General features: G+C 42.0%; 2 protein-coding genes across 3 annotated transcripts; one reads left to right on the top strand and one right to left on the bottom strand.

Annotated features, from left to right (window-relative positions):
* Positions 1 to 777: 777 nt before the first annotated feature.
* LOC6623985 (ankyrin repeat and BTB/POZ domain-containing protein 2) lies at positions 778 to 25,242 on the top strand. 2 transcript variants are annotated; one of them, XM_032434066.2, is made up of 7 exons: positions 778 to 1,457; positions 10,027 to 10,208; positions 20,857 to 22,750; positions 22,818 to 23,778; positions 23,858 to 24,221; positions 24,292 to 24,619; positions 24,681 to 25,242. In XM_032434066.2, the coding sequence occupies exons 2-7, from the start codon at positions 10,090 to 10,092 to the stop codon at positions 24,918 to 24,920; spliced, it is 3,906 nt and encodes a 1,301-aa protein (XP_032289957.1). In that variant the 5' UTR covers positions 778 to 1,457; positions 10,027 to 10,089; the 3' UTR covers positions 24,921 to 25,242. The 2 variants fall into 2 exon arrangements, with proteins under 2 accessions (XP_032289957.1, XP_032289956.1); XM_032434065.2 differs by lacking the exons at positions 778 to 1,457; positions 10,027 to 10,208 and adding an exon at positions 16,404 to 18,191.
* A 457-nt stretch (positions 25,243 to 25,699) lies between these two features.
* On the bottom strand, positions 25,700 to 26,291 carry Cpr78E (Cuticular protein 78E). The gene is made up of 2 exons (XM_032434068.2): positions 26,204 to 26,291; positions 25,700 to 26,136 (listed from the first exon to the last, which is right to left on the bottom strand). Exons 1-2 carry the CDS (start codon positions 26,213 to 26,215, stop codon positions 25,726 to 25,728), a joined length of 423 nt encoding a protein of 140 aa, XP_032289959.1. The 5' UTR covers positions 26,216 to 26,291; the 3' UTR covers positions 25,700 to 25,725.
* Positions 26,292 to 26,628: the final 337 nt, after the last annotated feature.

Raw genomic sequence — 26,628 nt, 5'->3', positions numbered from 1 at the left:
ACTAAACTAAACCAAGCTGAACAACGGCCGGGCAATAAATTCTAAAATAAGTTAAGACGATGGCAGCACAAATGTTTGAAACCTGGCACACACGACAAGGTCGTTCCATAGCTCCTATAGCTCCTATCTCTTTTTAGTAACAGTTCTGCAGGCTCGGTTCATTGAACCAACGACTCCTACGCCGCAAAATTTGAGTTCAAAAGAAACACAAAAATAAAAAACATTTGGCAATTGCAGCTGGAAACAGTAGCCAATATATTTACGCCAAATGTGCCAAGCTGCAGTGGAGTTAGAGTGCGCAGAGAGCAAACCTGTCGCCGCCGCCATGGACATTCCTGGGGCCCCCAAACATTGTCCGGGGGTTGAGGTTGAACATGTGCCAAGCCCACGACAACACGCCACCAGCAGCAGCAGCAGCAGCAGCAGCAACAACAGCAAAGCTATACAGCCACGTCTGGTCATAACAAGAGCAAAAATGCTAAGCGTAAATAACTCATAGATAATAATGCCATGCATTTACGAGAAAAGCAATTGCAATGCAGGCAAAACAAAAGACTTAGGACACGAACTTGCCAAAGGAGCTGCGAGCAGTGAGCGCCGAGTCATGTAACAGCAGCAGCAGTTAAACCGACTCAGAAACAAGATCAACTGGTTTCAGAGGCAGGCAAAAATAAAAACAAAAAAAAACTCACTCAAAATGTTGAGCTCAAGACCTGTTGAGACCCAAGCAAGACCCATTGTTGGTCTATTGCGCGTGCCGTGCGCTGTAAAAATACTTTTTCCCAAAGAAGTTTCAGTTGTGTTTTTGACTCTTCGTCGTGCAGAACGATTCTGCTCTCTAGATCGCGATTTACGCTAGACGCAAAAACGCCAAACGCCGCGGGCGTTTTATGGGTGTATGTGTGTACATCTGCGTGTGTACGTGTCTGTGTGTGCGTGTGTGTAATATTCGCGAAAAGTTGTTTTCGCTACTACCCATACTTATATATCGTGTAGTTTCTACTCATATGCATGCATACATATTTGTATATAAAGTCAATTTTCCTGTTAACGAAACCTGCCAAAACTGCAGCAGCAGCAGCGGCAGCAGCAACAACCACAACAACAACACAACAACAAAAGATGCATGCAACATAAGTAAATTTGGTGTCGAGTGCCCCCCTACAACAAATGTGTGCGAGTGTGCTAAATGCTAAATGTCTAGCAGATCAAAGTACTCGTAAATATGCAAATGCTACATGAATAATTGTTAGTCGAGTACCCGCAGTTTTGGGTGAAAGTAAAGCAATTTGTAAAATTAATTGCACGCAAGAATCGTTTTTGAAGCATCGTTTATTTGTGTGCCATAAACTAACGGAACAGCTTGGATATTTATCTTTAAACATTATATTTGGATAAACAGCAACCGACACATAGAATTGATTGGATTGTATATAAATTGGATTAAACTGTTTGAGGTGAGCAAAAGCGCTGGTAGGCAGCTTTAAATATGATGTGTTTTTAGCACACATTAATTATTTTTATTTAATAGCTCTTTCTCAAAGACCATAGAGACCTGAGGGTCGTCATACTAGCTAACATTTAATATTTATCAAGGAAGACTTTAATTTAATTAGCTCGATGAAGAACAACGAGCATAACGCTGAATCAAACCATATTTTGTCAAGAAATAACTGAAAATAATTTGGAAAAAGTTGTTGGGTTTTACAGATTTTAAATCTCTGATTATGAAAAATGAATCAAATACGCGGTTTAAACAAATAATTAGATATAACATTTTTAATTTATAATACATTTAAATTGTCTATAGAAGATTTCAAAAAGTGTGAAGCAAAATTTCAGTGCCGACACTAAAGACCCAGGAAAGAATTGTTTTGCGCCGACAAGAAACGCCCAGAAAAAGTAGGAACGAATATTTTTCTTGGTTCTGCAACCGTGGTTTCTATTATCAGATATATATCTTGCATGCAAATCTGTAGCCTATTTGTATTCAGTGACATTATAATAAAACAGAAGTAAGCTAAAATAAACAAGACGTATGTAAAGGCTAAAGAGCTTAAGTGAAGTAGCCAATAGACTTCCACACCTAAAACCTATTTCTAATTCTTAGTCTAATTTGATAAGATATAAATATGTAGAAATGTATAGGTCAAAATTGAATAGATATATGCAAATGTTCACGCTTACAGCAGCTTTAAGATTCGAATTAGCTGCCTTTCTGTGTCGCAGCCACATTCCAAATGAAATGAACGAAATTTGTTGCCAAAAATTATGCCAAGAATAAAAAAAAAGGTTTAGTCTCTTTGACAATACGGTCAAGCCGCCTTCTTGGCAGTAAACACAAAATATGTCGCATATCAAATAGATACTTTTGCTGTTCTGGTTTTAAGTGGAAAACAAACAAGCACTCAAATAGTTCGAACCACACAAACAAAAGTGTTTCTGTATATACATATACATACAGTCGATGGTTAACTATTTTTTATTGACTTTAGCGTGGACGTTTGACACCTTAGCGCTTTTGTTTAAGATTTCGACCAATGGAAGGGGACCTAGTTTTTGGGAATAGTTATGTAAAGTATGTAAGAAACAGGAAAGACAACATTTGGGCTTACCAAACGATGCCTAAATATGCCACTTAAAGAATACTTAAATGTAATTCGTGTTTAGGTTTTAGAATATATAAAAAAAAACATTTAATGGAGAAGATACAAAAGGACAGATATACCGATAATAACTAGGACATCTAAAGCTTTTTAGATGAAAATAGTTAAGAATTCTATAATCGGAAATGCTCGACTTGGATATAACTGGAACGTACCGACAAGTCACCTTTACAAACATTCCAGCTTCCTCTAATCCACAGATACATAAGAACAACCTCATACGCGTGGCTTAATTGATTAGCTTCGATGCTTGTAGTCCGATCCTTCTGAAATGTACAGGACTTAAATATGGAATACATTTTACATTGACAATGAGTTATATCCAATTTTGGGGGTCCCAAAAGTAAAACAGTTTTTATTTGTGTATATTATATTTGTGTATATATGAGAATCTAGTTCTTATAATTTCCGGACTATAGTTAAAAAAGATGTTCAAAACCGATGTTAATCGATAATATGAAAATAGGAGGAACTATCGAAAAAAATGAGGAACTCGTTCTACATATGTTAGAATATCTGTCGATTCTCAGAAAGACCAACAAATGGCTACATAGGCCCTATTCGTCGCCGAAATCAAGATGCTGTACATAATTGAATATGTATTACATAATTTTCATGAAAATACAAACAGAAATGCAAAGGGCTCAGGATATAAATAGTTCAGTAGATGATTATTTTATTACGATATATTATAGAAAGGGATATTACATTATAAAATAGTATTGAATGCAGTTGAGCAAATCAATTGAAAAAGACCCATCGAAAAAGGCCGTATAAGGTACAAGAATTCTTTTGTATTAAGATCAGAAACTTGCCCAATTGAGATTTTGACTTGTTACTGTGGGCTGTGCCTTTTGTGGGCTGGAGTGGAGCACCAGACGAGATACAAGTCGCTCGTGCCGACACACCTGAGCGCTAGCTGAGTGACTCAGCGGATCGAATCAAACATTACGAGATCATTTTATAGGGCCGCACTCAAAGAGAAAGGGACACAAAAGTGGTATACGTATGAGTATGCGAGGTGGACACAAAAGAGACACCTTTGTCAGTTCCAATCAGAGATCACAGATCGAGCTTGGTTTTAATTACCAGCGGAGCCATTTATTGTTGTTTTTGTTGTTACTATTTGCTGCTTTGGGTGTTTGATGGGCGCATAATCGACACCGTTATGCTGCGGTGGATACAACATGATACTGTCCCACTTGGAGCTGTCGGTGACCTGGGGTTGCGGGTAGCGGGCAGCGGTCATTTTGTCTCTAAGCCAATTGTCCCACTAAGTGCAGCAGCCGCTCCGATTGCATAAGCTGGAGGTAAAGCATATTTTTCACTGTCAGATTTTTGTTGTTGTTTTGCTTTTTAAGCTGCTTGCCCCCTGGGCTGACATCACGCGACAGTCGAGCCGAGCAAAAATGCTGTTTCGGTGGCATTTTTCGGTTGCCCCAAAAAACAAATGTACACAAAATGTTCGAAAATAATTTAAATGTCAATGAGCAAAAGAGCAGACAACAGCCAGGAAACCAAACAGCTGGAGCTGGAGAGTGAACTGGACCTGGAAGCTGGGCTCAGAGTGACCCAATTTTATGGAGACATTGCAACAGGTCGGGCAGCCTCCAGCCCGCAGCTAACGGAGCACAGCTAAGCCCCAAAACAGAAACACTTTCTCTTGATCGGGTTCTGCCCGACTTCGAGTCCAACTCTGGCCAACGTCGACTGTCTGTAATTAAGAGAAAATTTAATTTTGAATTTATTAACAGAAATGAAAAATACGAGCATGCAACAGCAGCCAAAGTCAGCTGGAGCGTTCGTTTTGACATTAATCAAGCGTTTGACTTGCTCTCACAAGAGACACCCATATATGTATACCAAAAATAATTTATACGCTGGAATATAATCAAGTTCAGGTTGAAAGCAGAGGGTATAATAATTAGGCACGTTATAGATTGGGCTTCTTTAACGAATGATAAATAAGGCGGCGCACAGTTTTTTTTTGCTTAAAATTTTCAGCGCTGTATAAATCAACGGATTTTTTGAATTGTTATTTGATTTGATCAAATTTTGAATAATCTTTATAGACTGCATATACAGTTATCTCTTAGCAGTACCGAACTTTAAATACCCTACAGCACAGTGAGAATTTCATAAAAATAACCATTAATTTTTTAATCAATTGTTTCTATTGTCCCTTTACAAAGTAGAGGATCGATATCCAAATAGCTCTACTTTATGGACACACAGATTGACAGACGCAACATAGTTAAATTTGCACGGCTGTTAATATTAAATTTATTGAAATATATGCGCAGATGTCTGTCTTCAATGCAATATACATTTCGTAAGAAAAGAGTATAAAATGATTTGTTGGTTTAAATGAAAATGCTTTCCAACAAATGCTTTTAGTGCTACAAATAAAACTGATTTGGAATTTAGCTGATTCGCTTCAAAGACAATATCCATGATATATAAAATTCTTTGCTCATAATCAAATCGATTCGTGTGCTCGTATGTGGCCAGTGTCCGATTCTTGGCTGCCCGAGTAGCTACAATCAAGGCAAAGTTACAAGAGTTGAGCTACAACAAACAAAAAAATGTCTAATATGTGCGATGGTTGGAGTCGAAAACTCGTTCCCATTTCAAGTGTTTGCACTATACTTGACAGCAAAGCGCAGCCGATGAAATTCCTTGAGAGTATCAGTTACAAAACGTTTCAATTTTTTGCTGCCTCACTGCGCCGTGTCCATTCGAAAAGTAATTTCGGATCGGTTATCGCTGAACATTTGTTTGTTTTGAGCCATTTTAACACGCGCTTGCGCCCCCGGCCACAAATGAGCCAAGCAAGCAGACAAACAGACAGTCAGACAGAGGGTCAGACTGAAAGTCAAAGCCGGACAGTGGGGCGGAGAGTGTGTAGAGCAAAGACAATGGTTAAGAAATAAGATACTTTTTTGCACATAGTTTAGAATGGTTATAAATATGTCGATGAAATTGTTTCGATAGCACTCTGATTCGCCCATTGCCTCATCGCTCGAATGGAAACCAAATCGCTAATCTCTATCTGTATCTTAAACCATGTATCTGCGCGATTGCCACCGCATCAGGCCATAAATGGCTAATGACAATCGATTTGCATAAGCAACGCAATTAATCTTTGTAATAACTAGAAATCGAACCGAAAACCAAGAAAGCCAACACACAAATCACGGCAGAGGCTTGAAAATTATTTGAAATTTTCAGCATGAATCTTTAGTATGATTAATGAATAAAGCCAACCAGAAGACTGCCTCTGTCTGTCGGCCTGTCCGCTTGTCCGTCTGTCCGTCTGTCCGTCGAGTTTAGCTGAGTTTATCAAAGGGACAGTGTTTCATTATTTAAATTATTGTTAAGGGCGTAGAAGGCCGTATCCATTAGTGTCACGTCCATGCGGCTAGAACACAGAGAGAACGAAGCTTAACACCAACGCCTGGTCAATTCTCCACATTGTTGCATATTAATGTGGCATGCCAGCTGCAAACAGTTGGTTCCATGTGCGGCATATTAATTATGAAATTTCTTGCTCATATGTGTGCGTGTGTGTAGTGTATGCTTAAATATCTTTCACGGTATTTCTCCCTACCTTCCTACTCTCTGACTTTCTGGCCTTTCACTTCGGAATGCGGTAGCCGCAAAAAGCTGCCAATAAAGCACATAAAAAACCAGCCGGTCAGCTCGGATTCCATTTAGCGGTAACCATTGCAATCAGATTTGGCCAAATATTTCTCACATTTCGCAAAAAAAATATAAATTTTTTTTTTTTAAATAACTGATGCGTTTGCATAGATACATAATTAAGTGGAGCAAGTTAGATTAAATCACTTCACGACCAGTAAATTAAGGTCTTTAAATTCATGAAAAATACATTTTATATTTAAACTATAGAAACATTTTTTTATATGAATATTTACAAACTATTTATTCTACTGGTAAGTCTAATATACAAATTTACAAGGGTGACTATATAAATCGAAGAAGACGCCTAGCCAGCTAATTAGGATGGTTTCTCAGTCGAGCTGTATAGTTTGCAGCTTGTATATTTATAGCAGCCCCTACTTTGGGCACTCCTAGGCCTTTTTGCGAATCGGAATTTCTCATATACCAGGGGGCACCAGACAGACATCAGATGGTTTTTGCTTGAAACACCCTGATTTTCGTATGACGAGACTTTGCAGCAATACCGTATACCGTATACCTGTATTCCATAACGCCAGGCGGGAGCTATGCAGGTTTTATAGATGGTTACTTTATTTTTCAAAGATAGCGCATTTATACTTTTTAGAAGTCATCTTAGTTTTCTCAGTCTGTTCTTCAGAGTTACTGAAACACTTGTGATGTGTTGGTTAAAATTCAAGCGCCTGTCTAAATGCACTCCTATGTATTGTGGCTGTGGAGGTGCGTCACCAGTTGACCGCGCAAGAATACTCCCAGACATATATTCCTCCGCAGCGCATAGGTCACATTGGCGCATTTCTTTAAATTTATGCCAATATTCCAACGCTTGGCCCACATTTCTAATTGGTAAAGGTATTGCTGCAGGACGTCGTAAACACATTAATTTCTTGATAAGATGGCTGTGTCAATGGCGATGGTATGGTCGTGGCCTTCATGTTGGACTCAACTCCATTGAGGACTACCGAAAATGACCGGTTTGTTAAATAGCTTTGTACAATCAAATGAAGCTGAGTTGGCAACAAGGGCTTGCTTTTGCAAAGAAGCCCAGAAGCTAGACTTTATCGAAGGCTTGTTTTATGTCTAAGTACGCTGCAAAGAGTACGTTGTGACTCTTTGGCTTTGAAACCCTCGAGGATGAAATTAACCACCCTGTTCTGGTGTGCCATGAGATTTTCGGAGTTTTCCAATCGTGGAGTCATAAGAGTCTAGGGATGAGTGGCTCTTTCCAGCCTTATGGATCAAGCATATCCTCGCCTTTTTCCAATGGTTTGGAATATGTCTCAGTCTCAATACCGCATTAAGAATTAACACTAAAATTAGGACTGCACTGGCCGGCAATGCTTTAAGTGTTATGTTGTCAATCCCATCGTCGCCAGCCTTAAGTCTTCCAAGAAACGTTCGGTTTGTCTCTTTGTCTATGCAACTTCATCATCTTTTTGACCCGGTTCAAAATAATAAAATACTGTCTTCTAAACCTTCTCTTAATCAGCAGTAGTGCATTAGTTGCTGGGGAAAGCTGGGTCTTGCGTTTTCTGGTTGGCACAGCAATGAAAGCTGCCGAGTGAACCTTGTTCAGGAATAGCACATATGTATCATCGAAGTCTTCTGGTGCTATTATTTTGCTCTTGCTCTTGATTTGCACCGAATCCAGTAAGCAGGTTCCTCTTGCGATAGGTGCAAAGCAACCCCATAAGGAACATACTTCTTAGTCTGCTGTAAAGTTGCTGGAATTCTAATATTGACCACGACAGTTGCTGTGGGGATATGTCGTAGCAATGGTAATAGAATAATTATTTTAGGATTATATTATAGAATTATAGATTTTAGTATATAATAATCAAAGACATTGGCTTATCGACTGACAACGCAGCTCGAAATATAAACTGAAGGAAATTCTTTCAATAGTAACGGCTAGCAGACCATAAACTTGGTAAATTGATATCACTGACACCAGAAATGGAGTTAACAGAGCTCGCGCGCCGGGCGCCATAAATCTGCCAAAGAGCATCCGTGGAGCGGCAGTTTAGCTGCTATTTATATGGGGCTATCGATCGACGTTCTTTCGATTATCAACTGTCCAGCAGCACAGTTAATTGATGTGCTGTGAGAAAAGAAGACATAAACAAACAATAAGAAACTATAAAAGAAATCTCTCCAAGACTGAAGAGTTGACCCCAAAAATCAACATTTTTGATATTGTTAAAGGGCCGCAGACTCAAAGACTGGGCAAATAAGAAGAAAGAACAGCGAGGTTAATGTAAACTCCACTAGTGCTCTTCAGACACACGATCGGCGGAAGCCCGCACAATCCAAAATGAAGTTCGGCACAAATTATGAAATTTCGTGTATGGCAACAAGGTCAATTGAAGGCGACTAATACGAGTCATTAATCATGGAGCAGTGTGGATAGTTATAAAGTATGGCTAACCAATATCTGGAAGGCTGATACATTGGCATCTGCTCAGAGTCTGTTTAGATTGCCATAAAGACTAGACAATGCATTCTCATCGCACTCTTACACAATCATACAACCTATCATACGTCCCCTTTGGGCACTTCCGATAAGATCGTCTCAGCCGGTTCAATAGAAAACAGAACAGAAGGCAGACGCAGCCCTGCTATTTTTCTGAGCTTGAGCATTTTTACCGGGAACGATAACAGAAACTAGCTACATAACACAACAAGTATGGCAGCTATAATAGAGACTGCTCGACTCACTGATTCCCTGTAGATAAAAGTCAATTATGAGTGTAGCATAAGAATAAAAATAAATGATTGTAAATATGTATCTAGGTTGCAAGTCGATTTTTAAGCTGATCTGGTTGGGATCCTGAATTCTATTTTATTTTTTCCATTGAGCGAACCTTTAAAACATTTGAGTGACAGAAATAAAAAGCCCCAACCATTGCATACACGTAAAATAGTTTAGTTTATTTTCTGCCGTGATCAATATAAAAAAAAAAAACTTTCTAAATATCCAAGTCTTATTTGAAACTGTCTGAAACTAATCAAATGGATTTTGGAAATTCTTTCAACTTCAAAACTTGTATTATTAGTTTGTTCAGAAATGAAATATTCCTCGTGTGCTTTTGTATGATTTGCTGGGTATACAAAACATTTATAGCAGAAATATCTGGAATTATGCCCGGCAACAATTTCCAACGAAATGAAATCGAACGGCATTGATTGCATGCCAATGTGGCTCCAAAGTTCTTGGCTGACACCTGCAGCCAGATCACCAGACAAGTAACCATTTATAGAGCAGCAAGACGATCAACAGACGATCAACTTTCAAGGCAATGACGCAAAACACGCAATGTTACCAATCCCGCTTCCCGCCATCCGCCGGCCGCCTCCTGCCTTCTGTCTGCTACCGTTTGCCCCGCTAGCTCCTGTGTCTCAATCACAGACTCGGGTCTTTGCCACCGTCTGGTGACTACTTTGTTTTGTGGCTTTCTCTGACAACGCTGGCTTAATTATTATGAGCAGAGGAAGTGGAGACGACGTTGGCAGCGGCTAATTGCACTCGGGGTGCCTGCTTAATTTGTAGAACCGACCGGACTGGACACCATTCTTGATTTCCCACTGAATGTCCGCGCCTGTCGATCAAATGAAATCAATATTTAATATGTTCTTTGATTTTTTCACTTAATTGCAGGGCAAACATAATGCAGCAACTGGCTTTCCTTTAAATAACTAATACAAAAAGCTGTTCCAGAAAATGCCCACTCGCCACAATTGGGATACGGAGCGCGTGGGCGTGGCACATTTGGCAGGCGCGCTAAGTCCGCTATGCATAACAGATGCCAATCATGAGATTTTGCGCCCAAAACCACGCAGGTGAGACAAATTTAGTGTGATGAGTATATTTACCTTAAATTTTTATATATTTTATGAGCTAGGCTATTTTTTTTTTAAAGAATATCATTTCTTAACATTTTATAAACGCACTTCTGACAAGCGCACAAGAACGAACGCTAGATGGCGCTTTGTTATATTTTTATAAATATGGAAACTGCCTAAAAGCATGCAACATTTTTTATTTGATACATGCATTGGATTATTGCTTATAATGCGTATACAGATCGTCGTCAACTTTATTTGTATTTAGTTCTTATATTCTTCTATTCTTATATTCAGGAATTAAAGACTTATTTTGCATTATTAATTGCATAGCCTTTAATTTTTGTTAACCATAGAAACAAAAAGCGAAAAAGATTTGAATACTGCTCATTTATAAATGAAAGGCAATGTTTTTATTTTATTTAAGATAATATTTAAATGAACTATCATAACATATTAACCCAGCAGAGTTTCTATATCTTGATATGGATTACTATACTCCTTCAACCATTTTTCTTAAAAAAGGTCAGTACATCATTTAAAGTAAAATGATGTATGTTATTTATGATTAAAATATATTTAATACAAATAGCTTTGCTCAATTGCTAGACTCTGTGCAAGAGTATTTAAATTTGATAGAAATTGGAGGAACATATAACTCTTTCGTTCTGGTTCTTTGCTGGTTTTGTCTCTTTCTATTGTTTCCGACCCGAACGAGTGTCTCACCCAAACAATGGCTACTATTTTCGGTCTTGGACACTTGCATGCACAATTGTGCACAAAAGCGTGAAGCCTCCGAAGTTGAATGGACAATAAACTTTTGTGTTGTTTTGTTCTAGGGCGGTCAACTTCTTTTCGGAACTAGTACCACATAACACAGCACGCATTGCAAGAATGCCAAATGGCAAACGGCAGACGGTTTTTTTTTAGGAAATCTTAGGATTGTTGTTGCTGAACTAAAAGCAGAAGAAACGGGCACAGCCCGTCTAGATATCTTCTTTTATTTTTTGTTGAAGTGGCATTGTGAAGCCGGTCAAGGTTAATTTGGGGAAAATTAATGCGGCAGTTGGCAGTGTCAGACGAATAGAGCAGCAGATCATTTGGTCGCCGGATGTGTGCCAAAAATTGATAAATGAAACTGAATAAAACTAGCTGACTTCAAAGTTATGAAAGCTGAGGATGAATATTTCAATTTGAAGTTGAGAGCCGTTCGAACAAAACTAATTCAATTACATTGCAACTGAAGCTGAAGATATTTCAATTTTCATACGCGATTTCTCAATCAAACAAAGCCGCAACAATTGCAGATTTCAAATCTCTTTGAAGGCACCTGCGTGTGTGTATGTGTGTGTGTGTGCTCGTGTGTATTAGATGTAACTACACAGGAAGCCGAAATATGACTGGCATTTTGGAAACTTTTTGCATGGACAAACAATTAAAAGTTTTGAAATACGTGTAACAAACAAACAAATGACAGTAGAAATTCACACAAATGAAAGTGAAAATGTCCAAATGTGAATAATTAGCTGCAAACAACAATAATAATGCACAGCAAACGAACTGAAATAGGAAAAATTTACACAAAATTCGCCACACAATTCGCCAACTAACAACAACAACATCAACAAATTGTATCTGTATCCATAGCAGCCAAGTTAACTACGCCAATGACAATGGAACAGGTATGGGCCAGGCTCACGGTATCTGGCGTCTGGGGTCTGGGCCTGGGTCTGGGCCTGGGCCTAGGCCTGAAGCCGAGGGCATTAAACCCCCATAGTTGTTACATTTTTTATTAAGGCATCTTCAGCGCAGCATTAAAAATGCGACGTCGACATGAGGCAAGTGAAAATGTTGTTACCTTTGTTACCTTTGTTACCTTGTCTGTGCCTAAGCCCGTGCGCAGTGCCAACACTTTCTTTCACGCACACAAATATAAAAACGTATATTTAAAAGCTGAGGCACATACCCATACGTATCTGTGAGATACTTTTAGTGTTTGTCAAAATGCGAGTATCTACTACTACAAACTAAATCGTTAAATAGAGAGAAAAAAACAAGTTGGCATGCTTTCAATGCAATTGCCAGAGTGTAAGATACCCTTCATGTAAGCTACCCATATATCTGTTAAGCTTTCAGTTTTTATGCAGATTGTTTAGGCTAGAAAACAGCCTCTTTTTGCTGCTTGGTTCAGTTTTTTCTTCATACCCGTTCTTATATCTGATGTGTACAGGGTATTATAACATGAAATAAGAACTAGACACGAAAGTGTGGGAGACGCAAGTTGCCGTCAGCTGTTGCCCAGTTAGCCACATGCTGTGGATTTCTGAATGACAGACGTCGCAACGTCACTCGCTCAACTAATTAAGTCGTTGAGGCCAAATGGGACTTAAGGTTGGGGCCCCACGGAAGCGTACCCAGTCGCATCCAATGACCGCATCTGCTGCTGGTTAATGTGGCTAATGTAAGGCAGCCAAATTGCGGAAATTCAGTTAACGCCCTATCCGCACAATCAGCGCATATTTATCTATAAATCTTCAAATCAGGTGCCACAAGCGTCAGCAGTTGTAATGGTACGGCCGGGTTATAGCTACTAATGTAAAAAATTGTGTGTTTCATAAGAGGTACAGATAATGATAAAAGACAACAAGTCAAAACGGCTGACATCTGCAAGCCGAATATTAAATACCCTGGCAGAATTTGCAGATAGGTCATTCTCTCTATAGAGCCATTAAATTAAGTGCGCCGATGTTGCAAGGACTTAGTTCATATTTAAGAAACAGGTAAAGTTCGTTAATGCCTAGTTTTTTACTTAAGATATTTTGAAAGACAACAGATTCGCATGCGAGAAGTACAAAAACGTAATCTTCGACCGAGTCGTATGGCTTCTATATGATACAGTGGCCCGATCCCGACCTAATTAATTTCTTGCCAAAAATCTTAAACAGACATCTATACCTCTATTACCTTTGTTAATAAACAAGCATATAAACACGTTATGGAGTGGCAGATGTCGTTACACAGCGCATGAAATAATGATAATACCCTTTAAAAGGGCATGGAAACAAGTGCCTTATACTACTCGATCTGCTTGTTTTGGTAGAGCCAAACAAAGTCTTTATATAACCACTGCAATTAGCTGCATAAACAAAACATCCACAACGCACATCAAAGTCTGTGGTCTTTGACCCCTTTTACATTTCCTGTTTGGAATTGTACACAAGAAATGTACATTCGACTAATCATGTGCGGAATTACCAATGGTCGGCATTACTGATAATGATTAATTAAAGTATTTGCTGTCAAAATATTTGCCACAATGCAGCGAATACGCCTAATCCGACAATCGATTGTAGCGATTATCTAAGAAAAAGCTACTCAATTCAGAATTCATACGAATAGCCTTTATTTTCCACTCTTGAAACAAGTTACTGCAAATTGAACGACTTTGGAAATTGTCTATCTTAAGATCCAAGTGCGTTTGTTTTGAAAAAGTGTAAGTCCGCAGTCATTTTACAGAAAGTATCTGGAAATGTTTTCCATTCCCATACATGACTAGACGAAAAGCGATGTGTGTCAACGAAGTGTTGAAAGCGTATACGTTGGCAGATTGTAAATTTAGATTTAAAATTGAAGCTCTTTTAAATTTTATATTGGCAAAAAGTAGACAGAAGTTCAGCTTAATCCCCGAACTAACCTTGCCAGAAGTTTAACAATAATTAGCATTTAAAATTGTCTTATGTCTTAACGATGCCCGCAACCAAGTTATTAATGGCCAACAGAATGCGAGTTCTAATGATCTACAATCTAAAACCTCAGCGAAACGCAATTTCCTGTTTAAATGACGGCTTGAAAAACGAAAGTTCCTTTGGCGCAACGGACTGCAATCTCATTAGTTGGCCTTACCTATTAAATGACACACATATTTCGAATAGTTTCTTATAGTTCGTATATAACTGCAGCCCAAAGGGCCGGGCACACTTAATAGGTTTTTGGGGTTTTGCCTTAAGCTGCAGTTGCCGCCTTTGGCCAGTTTTTCAATATTTATACCCTCAATCCATTAAAAATTGGTTAAAGGGTATAATCGTTTGTCAAACTGTATGTAACAGGCAGTAGAAGAGTATATTTTTTCCTCATTAGGAGACGAGCTGAGCTTATATAGCCATGTCCGCCTGTCTTTAACTACATAACATATACTTACAAGCTAAAGAGACCAAACCTGGTTTGTTGATTTTCGTATATTAGACACAGATTAATAATATTTTACACGTTTACTAGCCATTTTTAAGGTCACAATGATCGGACTCTAAGCACCGATGTTAGTCAGAAATGCATTTTTTGTAACAGTTCCTGCGGTCAGGGTAGCTTCCAGTCGACTACTCCCTACTAGAGCATTCTTACTTGAGCTATTTTTTTGTTGTTTAATAAACACGCAAATATTACATTAAACTCTCTGCCATACTTTTGCTTTTTCGGGTCTGGCGTGCTTAATGGGTGTAAGCATACTTATTTATAGCCTGTCATTACAATTCCTTAAATTAAACTTTTTAATGCGCAAATTGCTTCGAGCCACATAATGCTTATACATATTTTTTGTTTTTGTTTTTAATAATTAACAACGCCAGCAGGTTGGACTAGAAACAGAGGCACGCCAGAAAAAATGAAGAAAGTTATTATTGTATAATCCAACAGTACGGGTGTAAGTACAGTGAAGTCTCCCAACGCTTTTCCGCATTACGGGGGCGTGTTTTCTTTCGGTTTGAATGCGCTGACTGGCATTTGACCAAATGACCACCGATCGGTCATGACTTTCTAATTGCGATGGGGCTCGTTTTGTGGTTTGACGGCTGGCCCTAGGATGCGATCGCAGTAATTCTTCAAGAATAGCTCACAAAAGAAGTTCGTGTGGGTAGCTCTGTCTAATAAAAACCTCAAAAGACCGTTATATCAACAAGATGAGCTGGTATAAATCATTAGAAGCAGGTTACGCCTAACGAATTTATCTACGCTACACATGAAATGTATCTGGCAGATGTATCTTGAAGAACCAACGCGTGTCTGCACATGCTCAGAACACAAAACGTGATCTTGGGTCTCGGCGCGGAAGGAAGCTAGCAAAACGATCTGATAAGTGTCAAGATTGTATAACCTTCGAGTGCGTCCCAGGCCACAGCTCTTCAACCCCCCCCCCCCTGCCCCTTCGCTCCTCCTCAACGGTTGTACATAATTAAATTCAAAAAGCCTACGAATAGAGATGAGCAATTGTTGGTAACTTGGTAAAGATTATAAAGAGTCTTTTCTAATAATTATTAAATGTGGAATTGCACACAAAAATCACTCAGGAAGAGTTTGGCTCTAATTGTTTTATTTAAAAAACAAAGTAAGAGGATCGATTGGTTAGGTGATCTGTTGATTTAAGATAACCTATTGATTCAATTTGTTATACGTTACAAAATAAATACATTTTATGTAGAAAAAAAAATTTAAAAATATTTCTCCATTCTCTTTAACTTTTATTGATTTCTAACTCTAGTTCTTTAAGAAATTGTATATGTATATTAATTATATTTAATATTTCAAAAAATCCTATTTATTAGAAATCGATTTTTCCTTAACTTAAATTTGACTTGACGCTCTCTTTTTCTCTTACATATTTGATTTGAATATATTAAATATTATTGATTAAATGGTTTATGCAAGTATATATTTTTTGGGTCTATATTCTCCTTTGTCTGTATTCTTCTTAATTCTCTGAGATTATTGATTTAAATATTAAAAAGTATTTTTTAGATAACTTTTTGTTTTCCTGATTTGTCTATTTGTTTTTTTTTTTTTAATATAAATATTATTTATTATTATTATGTTTGGTTTATGAGTTCTCTTGCAATCCGGCGACATAGCTCAAGTTCTTAGCAAAATATAAATAATATCGAATGTAGTGTGATTCGAAATTCACATTGGAAAGTAGCTTAAGGTCCGGGGCTTAATTTATTAAAAACAAAAATGAAGAACAATTTTGTTTTAATCTTTATATTTGTTTTTCCTTTCTATATATTGTCTTTAAATAATTAATTTTATTTTGAATATACTTATCCCGGAGTTCAAGCTAGCTAAATGAAGATTCAGATGCTGGAAAGGTCCCCAAAACCATCAATTAATTTAATAATAATATATTTTAATCGCACTTGCTGTGACTTTATTAGCACAGCATGTACTTCATTAATATTTGAGTTGTATGTAAATCGCAATCGCAGTCGCAGTGGAAGCCACAATATCGCTTTCAATACGACTACGCAGACCTGATGGGCTCTGCCCTGGAGTAAATCTCCGCCTGCTGTTACTGCTGCCTGCCGCTGCTGCTGCTGCTGCTGCTGGATGTTACAGTTGTGCCATTGTTTTGGTCACACAGCTGAGAAACAACAACTCACGGCAGCTGAAATTACCCAAGCCAAAGACCTGCAAGGTGGCATGGGCCCCAAAGGCCTACGATACACTCTGTGAAAATCAGGAAAAACAGACGTTGCCGCGCTTAGACAATGACTGGGCTGCGATGCTGGCTTTGACAGCGTCAGCGGCAGCAGCAGCAGCAGCAGCAACAACCGCCGCGCTGGCTTTGAGCCGCCAGCTGGCAGTTGGTAAGCTTCAGTCTAGCTTGAAGTGTGAACGCGCACGGTAACGTGTTTATCGAGAACACAAAAGTCGAGTGCTGGAAAATTCGGAGTCGGGACACGGATTCGGATTCGAGTACAGCTTTGGATACGTACGTCGTCGGCCACGCAACGCTGCGCACGGCGCTAGAGCAATGAAAATTTATAATTTGCATAATTGTTGTTATTATTTGGTGTATTAAATTGTGTATGCCAGAGTCGCAATTGCTGTGCAAAGTGAAATGAAACCAAAGCAAAAGTCGTAACCAAATGCCGCGCAGCAAGCAAATTTAAAATTTTCAGAAAAACTTAATTTTAATCAAATCCAACCCAACTTCGAGATGTACTGCACCAAAGATTGCGCCTGCCGTTTGTGCCGCGAGCTACGCGACTATAAGCTGAGCACCAAAAAGCCAGCAGTACTTCCTCCGCAGCAACTGCTGCTCGCCAAGTCCAAGTCGAAGCTGGCTGGGAAGGGAACGCCTCCAAGCTCCCTGCTGGGTCGCATGCTCAATGAGAATTTCATACTGCGGCGACGCGGCATTTCGCTGAAGAACTTTCAGCCGCAATCGCTGCGCAATAGCGAAATGTGTCAGTCGCAGCCGCGCGATGTGCCACGCCCAGCGCAGACACCATCGCCCACACCTATCGAGGAGCTGCCCGACTGGGCGGCCACACAGCACCGGCGGGCAGAGGATCGTGATGGGAATGGAAATCTGGGTGATCGCGAGGTTAAACCAAATCACAAAGTGGTCATCTATTTTGGTGACTCCATGAATCGAGCTCAGCAGCCGCCGCAGCAGCAGCAGCAGCATCCACCCGCAGCATTGGTTTCGAAACTGCCCGCAGATGCAGCCAATCTCCACTCACAGCTGCTGCAGGAGATGTCCCACAAACTGCAGTCCAATGACAAAGTCAGGCCAGAGACGGAGCCGAGAATAGCGTTAGAGGCGGTGGAGGAGTTGGAACTGCCGCAGTCGGCGGCGGTGGTGGCGGCGGAGGCGGAGGCGGAGGCAAACGTTGATGATGAACTGCCGCCCTACATTGAGAGCGTGCAGAATGGCGTAATTAATATCAAAATTGAAGGCAATTACCGGCGCGCCAGTGCGCTGGTGGAAACGGTGGCAAAGCCAACTTTGGCCGTTGTTGGCCAAATGAAATCCGATGCTGCCAACAGCGAACTAACTGCAGCTGATCATGATAATGATGACGACGACGACGACGACGATGATGATGATGACAGCGTCTCTGGCCCTGGCCACGATGCGGAGACCGCGAGTCAGTCAGATTCATGCGATTGGAGCTACGTTCAGGAGTGGCGACGCGCTGCGAGACGGTAGTGAAAAGCACTTCAAATGATTTGCAATTATTTTTTGCCCATTTTTATTGTTTTTGTTGTTTTTTGCATCAATTGTTGTCTGGGCTCCCATATTCTTGAGCTGTGAAAGCCTTGGCTGTGAGGGTTTGCCCAGCCCCGTCTAGCAAGTGAAAATATTTGGATTTAGTCTTTTTTTTGTTAAACATTTGCATGAAAAGGGAGTTGATTATATATATAAGAGAGTAAAAGCGGAAATCTAAGTAAAAAAAAGAAATCGAAGATAAGCTCTTTGAGTAGTCTGATATATTAATTAATTTAGAGAATTAACTTCAAAATCGGCGCTACAAGTATTTTTCTTTTATTTTTAACTCAAAATTTTGTATATACAGCAGTCAGATATGGGTTTGCAAAAACCAGTCGAAAATTTAACTTGTGCCCTTTCATGCTTAATGCATGCATTCTTCTTCCTATGAGGTAGGTCTTATAAAGTCGCTGGAACAAGATTTTCTTTATTTATTTCTGTAGGTTTTTGACCTAGAGAGCGATTCTTATATTTCACAAGTATGGTGAATTTTTCGAAAACACTTCTCGAATTAATATTCACAAAAAAAACTTGAATATACATTTTTAATTTAATCGAAGGGTAGAAAAAAAAAGAGTTTTTTTTGGGGAGACTTTTCCCACAGTTGTGGGTGGAATTTTTAAAGACGATAAAATAAGAAAAGCGTTCGTGCGTTCATTACCAATCAGTCAGTCGGGACACAAAGATATATACAGCTTATAACATGTATGTATATTATATTCGGATTTCGTGAATAATGCGGATAGGTCACTGATCGTTTCTGTGTAGAAAACAGTTCGCTAAATGAGCTCATGTCAAAGCATTGTAAGACACTGCCAAAGCCATAAATCGTATTTAGCGCAAGACATTGTCCAGTGCTATCCAAAATAACAATGGACACTTTAAAAAAAAAACTCTGCTAAATTCTGGGTCAATCAAACATAGAAACGACGTTTTATGTTACAGCATGAAATCAAAAATCATAATAAAAGCAAACGATTTAACTTGGATCTGTGCGCCATGCAAATGAATGGTCGTAACTGGCTCTTAATTTTTTTTGTTTCCAGTTAGTTGATGTTGTTTTAAGCCGACGACAGTGCAGAAATGTGAGAACGAATGGCAACCCAATTTCATAAAAAAAAGGAAACTTTACTGTGTATCTTGTCTGGCACACAGAATCCCGCATACTCTAACGTGCTTGAGAACTTTGAGTTACTCCTCAGTCTCGCATTTGTACGATTGAATTTTTCGTTTTATCTATACATTTTATAAGAAAAATGCAGAATTGCATCCAATTTATAATTTGTTGATAGATTGAAGCAGGTTTATTAGAAGAACATCGTATAATACGAACAAGTATTTATTCAAGCAAACAGCTTCAGTGAGTCGCAGTCCCCCGATTTGACTCTTTATAGTGCAAAAAGTGTTTGACAAAGTTTTCGCTGAAGAAGACGCAAACTCAGCAACGGCCTCCGGATCGTAACTCTGTTTTTAATTAGGTGCCACCTCCCAAGCTCAAGCTCATGCCCAAGATCGCGCTCTGCGTTCGAATAAACACAAATACAAACCTCACACAGATACAAAGATGACCAAGTAGATTGTCAAGACAGTGTGAAAGATAAGCGGTAATATGACAGATATACTACCTATATAACGTAGTATATGACAGCAGCTGCTTAGACCGTTAGACGTTGCTTTGTTTACTTTTGGGTTGACAAATTCTACAAATTCAGATGTATTCTAATTAGTTGCATAACTGATGGGCTGCTGCTTAGAAATGGGTCAAGCAGACACATTTGAATAAAGTTCAACTTTTCAGTTCTTTTTCGCGTAAGCTTCTTTTAAGTTTCATACTCTTTCTGTTAGAAATATACTAAATAAAATTAATAGTACCGTTTACTCCCTCAATCATCGATCAAAATATCTATATTTTCTTAAGTATTATCCTCTGCATGCACGTAATGTTCAAGCAGCTAAACCTATAATCAAGGCAAGTTCTTACGCCCATTTTCAGCTTTTGTTATATATATGACCTTACGAGGTCTAAATGAATACGAAGATGCGCTTCTCCGAAAATTCCATTCGTATTTGCGGAAATTTTCATAATACTCTCCCCAAATAATTTAGCTTATATCTTAAAAAATACATACACTATATTATTCCCGCCAGTTTTAAAATCAGATATTTGTGAAAAATATTGAAAGACGTTTTAAATTCTTGGTACGCAATATCACCATTTTCGTTCCTTAAAAACTATGCAAAAAAGCGTGAGTTGAATCTATCCGATGGACGTCAAACTTTTTTTCGAACAATCCACTTTGCCACGTAGAAATGCGGTGTGAATGTGATATGAGAGTACCAACGCGATTGTTACCAGAAAGTGCATACAGTGAAAATTCACTTTGGTAGACAAAAGTAGTCGGGTAGTTGTTGTCCGCTCAAGAAGTGTCCACCTAACAGAGGGAGACTAGCTAAGCCAAATTCGTGCTGGTTTTACAGAAACGAAAACCCTAAAACTGTGTCCGTCAGGGTAATTTCACTGTACTAATATACTTCTGTCATATACATTAAGTCCAGTTTGACTAAATACCTTACAAGTCAATGTTTTTCATCTATCAACAGACCCACGGGAAACTTGCCGCCAAACTTTGGACAGCAGGCGCCCGCACAGGTAACTGGATTGCCGCCAGTGCCGGTGCCGTTGCAGACGCAGCTGCAGACACAGCAACAGGCGCAACCAGCCCTTGCAGCACATAGTACACCACAAGTGGGAGCCGGCGGTGGTGGGCATGCGGTGGCTATGGCTACGCCAGCACCACGCGTCTTCAAGGAGCTGGCGCAGCAGCCGAACAAGGCGCCTGTGAGCGTTAATAAGATAACAGCGAATGCGCTGCCAGTGGTAACCAGCCCCTTGCCCCTGCAGCAGCAGCAGCAGCTGACGTCGCCCATCTCCAAGGCGGCAATGCCGCAGCGGGCGGTGGCCGGACCCGCTAGGCTGACGGTGCAAAGTACGCCAGTAAAGTCTCAGCCACCGCAGCTGAGTGGCAGCCTGCAAAGCTCTCCCAGTCGGCCCACACTGGGCATACCGACATCCACGACGACGACGCAGGCGACGCGAACGCATCAGCACGAACAGTTTCGGGCGCTGCAGCGGGTGCAGGAGTGCCACAGTTCCTCGGATGAGAATCGCAGCTCGGGCCATGCTAGCATGTCGGATACGGGCGGGCACAGTTCCTCGCCTGCGGGCGGCATGACTTTGGGACCGCTGCCCGAGGATCGGCTGGCCGCCGGTGTTACCAATCGGAGCACACGCTCGAGACGCCATCGTGGTATATTACCAGCTGGCAAGGCACCCTGGAGCGGCAGCGGCCTAGAGGACATAAAGCTGGCCATACAGCAGCTGACTATGCGCTCCCAGACTAGCAGCAGCACCTACAGCAGCCTGAGCGCCGGCTCGGAGAGCTCAGAGCCGGCCAGGCGACTGGGACGCTATTCATCGCTGGAGACGGTGATCACCAGCACCAGCGCGGATGAGTTTGTGTGGGTGGATTCGCACAATCGGCTCGTGGAGCTGCAGCATCCACCGTGGAGCCAACAGTGCATTATGCGTGTGCTGCGGAATGGACGCTGCAAGCAGCAGGCGGAGCATGTGTCTGTCGAGGTCATATCCCGGCTAGGTTATCTGCTGCAGCGTGCTCTGGTGCGCATCGCACGGGAGATACAACGTTTCTCGGCTGGGTTGGGTTTGTGCTCCAAGCAGGAGGTGACCGGCGCTTTCAAGGTGGTACTTTGCTCCACACTTGCCGACTCCTGCACGAAGGCGTGCCTGCGTGCAGCAGCCATGTTCGCAGTGCCCGGCGAGAGCGCCCTCAAGCAAAGCAAGTCCTCACGCGCTGGTCTACAGCTGTCGGTGGGCAGCTTCTTCAGATGGATGACTGATGCTCGGCTGGGCAAGTTCATACACGAGTATGCTGCCGTTTACCTGTGCGCTGGCATTGAGAATCTGCTCGAGGAGATTATGTTGCAGTGTGGCGGCGGTGCCGGTGGCACCACAGCCCAGGCTCTAGATCAGAACATTGCCAGTTCAGGCGATTTCTGGGGTTTGTTGCAGCCGTTTGCACATTTGAATGCCGGACGCATTGCCTCCGGCGCTTTGGCCATGCCACGCTGGGCAAGCGCCTTTTCGCTGGCCACCTGTGTGGGCAGCATACGCGAGCTGAAGGAGAAGGCGCTGCGCACACAGCAGGAGTTCCAGCATGCGACCGCCCTCTCCAATGCGGCGCTAAGTGCATTGTTCTATTTTATGCGCTGCTCCCAGCTGGAGCACACAGAACTGGCTGCCCAGAGCTCAACGGCCGGCCAGGCACCACCTAATAGTGGCACCCAAAACGTTCAGGAGCTGTGCTATGAACGCGCCTACGTGGTGCTACCACCGCTGGCCGAATGGCTGCGAGTGGCATCGGCGCACGCTGAGCATCGCAATGGCTTAATGATTGACAAGGATGATATTTTACAGGTAAGTTGAGGCGCGCATTTAATTAGTGTTTCATGCCCTAACACACCCAATCTACATCCTGTTGAAGGCTGCGCGTTTATTGCTGCCCGGCGTGGATTGTCCCATACGTCCTGTGGCCCATGATGAGGAGCTGCCCACAAAGAAGACGCACTTTAGCAGCGGCAGCAGCCAGGGTGGCAGCGCCACGGGCACTGGCAGCTCCAGCTCTAGTTCCCCGGCCGTGAGCAGTATTGGCGAGGACACCTCAGAACTGGGCAGGCGTGCTACCATTGGTGTCGCCTTCAAGTTGTTGCTGACGGGTCGCGCCGAGCTTCTAGCCCAAGCCGCGCAGCTGCTGCCGCCCACCACACGCTATGATACACAAAATAGCGCCGGGTTAACAGCTCTGATGATTGCCAGCATACGGAATGATGAGGTCGCCTTGCATGCCCTGCTCGATGCCGGCTGTGATCCGAATGTGGAGGTGCCGGCGGCAGGAAGCACTGGCTATCCGGCCATACAACCGGACACACAACACTGGACGGCACTCAGTTTTGCCGCCAGCCGTGCTAACTATGTGGCGCTGCGCATTCTGTTGGAACGCGGCGGCAAGGTGGAGGGCGGTGCTCGCAGCAGCGAGGAGAAGTGCACATTGACGCCGCTGCAACTGGCCGCGGGCACAGGCAATCTGGAGATGGTGGCACTTCTACTGGCGCATGGCGCCAATGCGTTCCTGTCCACACAGCAGAAGGATACACTGTGCTTTGCGGGTGCCGCGCAGAAGGGTTGCTTCTGTGCCATCTCCGTGGCGGCAGCGCATGGGCATCGCTCGTGCTTGCGCAAGCTGCTTACGCATCCGCTGTCGCCGGGCACGCGGGATGTGCTCTCGCTGGAGGAGATGCTTGCCGAGGGCGATGTGGTGGGTGTGCGCGGCTCTGGCGCCGCCGCGGCCACAGTCGCTGGAGAGGACCTGTTGCCGCTTCTGAACAAGACGCAGATCAAGCGACTCCAGGAGGCCATGTACCACAGCGCAGAGAACAATCACTTGGGTAAGCAGCAAATCCAAAGAAATTCCAAACGAGAACAGCCTCGAAAAATGCTAAGAATATATTCTTTATTCCATTTCAGACATAACCATAGAGTTACGCAAGCTGGGCGTGCCCTGGACCTTGCACTGCTGGATGCATGCGCTGTCGGCGGCTCACGAGTTGCGACTGGACGCGGTCATTGATCAGCTGCTGCAGGACTTTCTGCAGGTTTGCCCCGATGATTATAGCGCCCAGTTTGTTAGTGAGTGCCTGCCCCTGCTTTTCAACATCTTTCGCAATAAGAACGAGGGCACCACACTGCTCCTGGCGGACATATTCGCCACATGCTTTGGCTGGGAGGCACTGCATCCACTGAAAGAGCAGCCGCCACTGCAGCCAGTCCAGGGCACACGCATAGATCCAAAGTTTGTCAACAATCCAGAACTAAGCGATGTCACCTTTCGGTATGCCAGCAGCCCTATCAACTTATCAGGATTACTTTTAATGTTTACTTTGCACATATTTTTCTTGCAGCGTCGAGGGTAAAATATTCTATGGCCACAAAATAGTGCTGGTCACGGCCTCGCCACGTTTTCAGAGCATGCTCAGTGCCAAGCTAAGCGATGCCACCAGCACGCCCACTGTCCAGATCAACGATATACGCTATCACATCTTCCAGCTGGTCATGCAGTTTCTATATAGCGGCGGCTGCAGTGCTCTGGATGTATCCCATGGCGACGTGCTCGAACTGATGGCTGCCGCCAGCTTCTTTCAGCTGGAGGCGCTGCTGCGCTACACAGAGGCGCGCTGCTCCGAGATGGTTGATGTGGACAATGTGGTCGCCATGTATATACATGCTAAGGTTGGTGCTTATTACTGTCATCCACATGGAGCTGGTGACCAAATCGGATTCATTCTCACAGGTTTACAATGCCAATAATCTCTTGGAGTATTGCCAGTGCTTTCTGCTACAGAATATGGTCGCGCTGCTGACCTACGATGATTCAGTGAAGCGTCTGCTGTTTGCCAAGAAGATACCAAATCATGATGTCCTGGCCGGCCTGCTCCAGACGCTGCAGCAGCGACTCAAGAGCCGCAAGCCGAATGCTGGTGGATTGGTCAACGTCTATCGCTCTCCGCCGGTTACGCCTGTCAAGAAGTAGCGGCTACATCTCGCTCCTTACCCAGACTAACATATACAGCATATGTTCTGCTTATGTCATATTTATTGCATTGTTCTTAACGAATCTCTTTGAGCTCTCGTTCTCATATGTATTATAACGCCCCTTATGCCTAGACCTATCCCTAAATACTTGTAGTTGTATTTTGTACTCTCAACTTGTTCAGCGCACTGTTAATTTAAATGCTAGTTAACGTGGGACAGCTTAGAGCGTCCAGTAGCAAACCTGTAGTTAGTTGAAATTGTTTCTGCATTAAATGAAAAATAAAACTTAAAACAATATATGTATATACCCTGAACCCAGCCACAAGCTGCCGTTGCCAACATTCTTGCTTCTTTTTAAACATTCCTTAGCCCCATACTGTGAGGAATACACCCTTGATTAAGTTCGGCATAAATTCTGATATTCAAATTTATGCGAATACCAAAGTCCAACAATATCTCTCCAAAAATGGACATACAACATAAATCCATTTTGAGGGAAAGTATTTTAGTATAAGTTTCCGAATAGCGGAAAACTAACAAATTAAATTTGGAGTATTACGCTCCTATATTCTCCGAAATATGCTCAGAGAACTGAATTTTGATAAAGGTTTTATATTAAAGCAAATTAAAATTGCGGACGGAGAGACGGATATGGCTAGATCAATTTGGCTGTTAATGCTAATCAAGAGAATGGAAAAAGCCTACTTCCTCCATTTGCATTACACCAATATACTCATTCTAACCATTTTTAATGGTTTGTAGGCATAAAAACTAATATTTTCTTTTCAACGTTTGGTCACTATTTATTCGTATTGCGGCGGCTTTTTATAGTCCGTATCGGGAAAAAGCTGCTTCTGCTCACTGGCCAGCTTGGCGGCCAGCGATATCTGTGGCAATATGTTGCCTCCCTCGGGCACAAAACCGCGATTATCGGCCTTGTAGTTGACAACTACCTCCTTGCCGTCGGCATCGAAATACGAGTAGGTGCCGCTCACCTCGAGGAACGCATCCTCAGTGCCTGCATTCTGCACCACGGCCGTCTCCTCGCGCTTGGTGCCATCTTCGCCCTGGTAAAAGAAGTGATACGAGCCATCCTCATGCTTCTCCTGACCCGAATCCACAATAGCCACTGGCGGCACCGTTGTGCTTGTATGATCGACATCGGCGGGCGCGGCCATAGCGCCAACCAGACACAGGCCAAAAATGCTAAGTAGCTGCATCGAAGGAAGTGGCCGCATTAATGGACGTAACCAGGAGAATGGAAGATTTGCGGCTACTTACAATCTTCAACATGCTGTTGTTGTTTGTGCCGCTGCTCTCTACGGTTTGAGCCTCTGCAGCCGATTAGTCGCCTTTTAAAGGCCAAACCCACCAAAATGCAAAAAAAAAAAAAAACACAAATAATTATTTGTGGTCATCATCCTTACCGGTTTTTGCTTGTGACATACATTAAGTCGCAAAATTTTTGTAAGCTGAAACTCGTTCTAAGAATTAATTTCATATCAATTAACTGCATGTATACGCCCTACAATTTCTGGCATTCAATTTCAGATCATCCGGCCAGATACATACATACACAGAGCCCATAAGTACTCGGGTATTCATGAGTATTCCTGCCTATTCATATTCACATCGTTCTCGCATTCCTTATGCACTTGTTTACTTTGCTCTTAACGCCAACCCAGTTGCGCTTCAGTTTGCATTCA

Source organism: Drosophila virilis, chromosome 3 (assembly GCF_030788295.1).
Source record: "Drosophila virilis strain 15010-1051.87 chromosome 3, Dvir_AGI_RSII-ME, whole genome shotgun sequence".
Lineage (NCBI taxonomy): Eukaryota > Metazoa > Arthropoda > Insecta > Diptera > Drosophilidae > Drosophila > Drosophila virilis.
The sequence above is the reverse complement of the archived record's forward strand: the minus strand, read 5'-3'. Positions and strand labels throughout refer to the sequence as shown.

Bases quoted from the DNA above. Each gene is read 5' to 3' on its own strand.
- LOC6623985 (XM_032434065.2), top strand. From the start codon at position 17,197: ATGTACTGCACCAAAGATTGCGCCTGCCGTTTGTGCCGCGAGCTACGC. The intron at 18,192-20,856 runs GTAGTGAAAAGC...ATCTATCAACAG, and splicing joins TGGCGACGCGCTGCGAGACG to ACCCACGGGAAACTTGCCGC. The intron at 22,751-22,817 runs GTAAGTTGAGGC...ATCCTGTTGAAG, and splicing joins ACAAGGATGATATTTTACAG to GCTGCGCGTTTATTGCTGCC.